Below are 4,425 nucleotides of genomic sequence, written 5' to 3' on the forward strand. Positions count from 1 at the left end.
GTGAAGGAACAGGAACGTGGCGTAGTAGTAAACCGTAGTAAAGAGAGGAGGGAAACAAAATGGGGCACGTCACATGGTCACGGCCTGGATTTTTCTCAATTAAATATAAGAGGAAGCGTGTGTTTCCGGCCTCTGTCAGTGGGCTGGTTGGACTTTCTCATTCTTAGGATTCTGGTCTAGATGGACAAGAATAAGGCCGAGCGCATAACATCCTCTGGGAGGGGGGTGGAGGGGGCGTGTACTTGGCTCAGTTCTGTGGGCTCCAGAGGGAAGGGGTGGAGGGAGAGGGGTGGGCGACGAAAGCCCGGCCCGCCGCCAACCCCCCCCCAGACTCCGGACCAAGGCCCCCTATCAACCCTCGCCCGAGGCCCCACCCCACCCCTGCTGCGGCTCGGCCTACGTTCGTGCTGATTGGCTCCGGCGGGGCCAATCAGAGCCCGGCTACCCCGCCCGCTCAGGGCCAGACTCAGTACTGCTCAGCAGGGGCCGCGGCTCGCCCCCGCCACCGCCGTTAGCCACCGCCACCTCACACCGCGCGCGGGGAAGGGACCCGGCCGCCCCCGCGCCCCCAGGCGACCGGAGGAGGGCCGGGCTAGAGTCTTCTTAGGGTGTCCTCAGCCTCGCTGCAGATCTCCCGACCCCAGGCCAAAGGGGGCTTGCAGGAGGCAGGGGGAGCCAAGCCCCAAATAAATAGGGAGGAATGCAGGAAGCAGAGGTGACTGAGGAAACGGGAAAGTGCCAGAGCCCAGAGGGTGTGCGCCAGACAAAAAGGCCACACAGCGAGGGGACAGGAGGGAGGGAGAGGGAAGGAGAGATGGGAGGTAGTCGTGGAGGTAGGCATCCTGGAAATCACAACTAGGAAATGCAGTGAAAGGAAGAAAAATGGCCCATTTTGTTTTTCAAGGGCACGGAACAAAATGACCAAAAAAAAAAAAAAAAAAAGGAACCTTAAAGCAATGGCTGGAGTCTGTGTCTTTGCCAAAGCCTGCTCTATCTGCCCCGCTGCAGTTACAAAACTAACACACAAATTTGCGGTAAATGCTGGTTGAAGGTAGCTGGGCTGCTATGCCCTTTCTGCTCTCCCTTTTGGGCTCTCAGTGTACTCTCTGCGGAGAGTAGGCCACAAGTACTGCGAAATTATGAAATGGAGCCAAAAAGAAAAAAAAAGACAATGGCAGGACCATGAAATAAGAGGTGGGAAACAAGGGACATAGGAGAGGGGGATAAAACAATCCAGCAGGTCAGAACCCAGAGGAGACACGGATGGCCAAGAGAGAGAAGAGAAACAGAAAAGGTGGTCAGACAGAAGGTGAATCAAGGGCAACCAGCAGTCCGGGGCACCTGCACTAAATACCTCAGAAATGTTCCAGTGAAAAATATTCAACAAGAAGAGCTGTTTAAAATGAGGGGTTAGGAGAAAGAGCACACATCTCTGAGCCCCTCATTCCTTTCCTATTTCAGGTTTTACCTGAGAAACAGGAAAGATAGGCAAAGATAGCAATTGCTGAGGAAGTTAGGAAAACAAGGTTTTCACAAACTAACACACTCATTCCCAGGCAAAGTGGTTTGCCACAGACAGGTTTGATTTCTTTTTGTTTCAGATGAGAGTTGCCTATCGCATCACATCTTTAAACTCAACAGGGCGAAGGCAGACAAGCAGAATTCAGGATGTAAATGTGCCAAGTAGCATTTGGTACCTCACTTAAAACCACACACACACACACACACACACACACACACACACACACACATCTCTCTCCATTTACATCTTACAAATACACATTTTAGAATTTTTATTGCATGGTGCTATCAAAGCATGGTCTATTGCTACTCCAGGATTATTAAGGATATGCTTATATGGTTGTTCCAGAATATTATATTTTCCCTCAGAAAGCTAAGAATAGAAGATTGTTTTGTTTTGGTTGGTTCGTTTTTAGTGTACCCTCCATATGAGGAGGATTTTATTTTAAAGCCCTTTTGAAAAACAAAAACTTTATTTGGTCATCAATTTCCTTCAGAACAAAATATTATTTATTCTACTCTCTTAAAAAAAAAACCAAAACCTGTTCAAATTAAGAAAACAGGTGAGGAAAACTTATTGTTTGTTAGCCTCATCTTTCATCTCCTTTAAAAGCAAAATCTTAGTTCTGCTGGGTTTTTTTCCCTTCAAATTCTCATTCCTGTATAAATGAAACACTTTGCAACACAAACAGTTAAAGTGGTAGAGAGATTCACATTTCCAAAAACATCATTTGAAATAACCAAAATTTTTACTGTTGAGGTAAACAATTAAATCTCTCTTCTAGAGAACGAATGAAAATAAATCTTGAATACTAATCAAATAAATGCTTTGTGTAATATATCATATCACCTAAAATCTTAGTTTGAATGTCTGTATACCTGTACCTTGTTCTACGAAACAGAAAATGATACGGGTCAAATATTAGAAACTTAGAATCAAGGAGACTGTGACCACATAATAAAAAAATACTTATCAATAGGAACCCAATACACACGTGAATTTCTTATGAATGGACACACATTAAGAAGAAAAAATGCTTTTAAAAGCTCATTCGGTGAAGCATACATAAAAAGACTGTCACAAGATAATCAGTTTGTCAGAATAAAGTGTTTCCAAATGCTGGAAATTTCTACATTGACAACTCATCTCATTATTTGCAAACTATACACCCCTCCTCCTCCCACAATCATGACCACCAGAAAACAGTCTCAACAGAACCAAGGGCAGGCTAATTTCCTATTACAAATGTTTCTCGTTTTCAATACTGCCTTAGCCACAGGCCACCTGAAGCCAACTTTCAACATTTACTGAGGCATCTACTCTTGAACTTAAAAGGCAAACAATAAATATCCTTCAAACGAAGAGTACAAGGGTTAGCCCTTACATTCAGTGCAGATGAAAACCAGACTCTTCCATTTCCCTGACTTAATATTCCTTCTTTTCAATGTAAAAATGTTAAGTAATTTTACAGAAGATGTACAGTAGCCCCAACATGACCTGTGTGGTGTCTCTGTGCGGGCCTTTGCAAGAAAAGACAATTGTAAGGCACACAAGCTGAGATGAATTTTCTTAACTCTTAACTCAGTAATGGGTCCCAGACGCACGCAGACTTCACTGTATAAAAGCAGCCAGGCCTGTGAGGTTGTGGGTCGGTGTGTGAGCAATATTTCATAAATCTTCATGCAGGAAGGAACAAAAAAATAATGTCGCCAATAATTACGTTCTAAAGGGAGTCACAGACAGCTATTTCTTTAAATATGTAAGCCTGAGCGAGCTCTTACTTCTGAATCTTTTCAGGGCAACAGGAATAAAAATTGATGCTTCCCACTGCTATTTATGTTGCCTTGGTATTGTGAAATCACAGAACCAAAGTACACAGAGCAACTTGATAAAATCCCCCTTAAGAGCTCTGAGAAATTAATAAATATTTTTATAGAACTGCCCCTTCTGGAGACTGACCTAATTGTATAGTCAAAAGAAACCTTCGATAAAGAGATCAAGGTTCTAATACATGAACTTCACAAACCTCAGAACTGGTATATGGAAGATATATGTCTTGGAAATACCAAAGTACCTCACTTGGGAACCTCAAAGGAAAAAGCCCTCCTGTGGCTGCTCCTACAGACTTATCGGGCCATCAGCCAGGTGTCAGCTCCTGTGCCCTGACCCCTCCCTCCTAGGAGTGCACTCACTAGACAAGCCGCTGGGAGGAGAGGGAGGAAGGTGCGCGGGCAGGGGAAGAGGATTCGAGCGCAAGGGTAAAAGCAATTTTGTCTTCTGACTTTTGTCACCATGAAACGCACCTGCTGTGATGTCCAGTTGAGCTACTGGAGGTCCTCTGGCGGCTTCTGGAAACTGATGCTGGCATAGGCGCTTAAATCCTCACTGGAGCGGCTGGTGGAGCCGCTCTCGCTGCGTCCCAGAGGCTGATGAGGGGGCGGGGGAGGAGGAGGCTGCGGCTGAGCGGGGCACTCTTGAGGGCTCTGGTTGAAGTCCTTGACCAAATCCAGGTCTATGTAGTTAAGCCCATTCTCCAAACCCCCGGCGGCCCCGCACACTTGGGCCAGCTCCTTGGGGGCTCCCCCGAGCTCCCCAGGCCGCAGCCACACGTTCTCAAAGGAAGCAGAGCTGTGGCGTTTCACGTCCTCTGTGCTGCTGCTGCCACCACCGCCGCCCCCGGCTGCAGCCCCCGCTCCGAAGGGCACCGTGTTGCCTGCCCGGGTGGCACTGGGCGTCGAGAAGGTCTCGGAGCTGTGCCGTCTCCTGCACCCTTGCGGGTCGGCACGGATCACTTTGGCACTCTGGTTGCGGTTGGGACTGAGGTTCACCCGCGTGAAGGCACTCGGGCCCCCGGGTCCCTGCGGGCCCCCCAGCAGGGACGAGCGGGCCGCCAGCTCCTCTGC

General features: G+C 47.5%; 1 protein-coding gene across 1 annotated transcript in view; it reads right to left on the reverse strand.

Moving 5' to 3' along the window:
* Positions 1–3,846: 3,846 nt before the first annotated feature.
* Positions 3,847–4,425, reverse strand: part of IRS1 (insulin receptor substrate 1) — a 3,979-nt gene continuing 3,400 nt past the window's right edge. Inside the window, exon 2 of the mRNA XM_007467911.1 lies at positions 3,847–4,419. Within this exon, the coding sequence (XP_007467973.1) occupies positions 3,847–4,419 (573 nt within the window). The remainder of the gene's footprint in view (positions 4,420–4,425) is intronic.

This window comes from Lipotes vexillifer, unplaced genomic scaffold (genome assembly GCF_000442215.2).
Source record: "Lipotes vexillifer unplaced genomic scaffold, Lipotes_vexillifer_v1.1 scaffold367, whole genome shotgun sequence".
Classification (NCBI taxonomy): domain Eukaryota; kingdom Metazoa; phylum Chordata; class Mammalia; order Artiodactyla; family Lipotidae; genus Lipotes; species Lipotes vexillifer.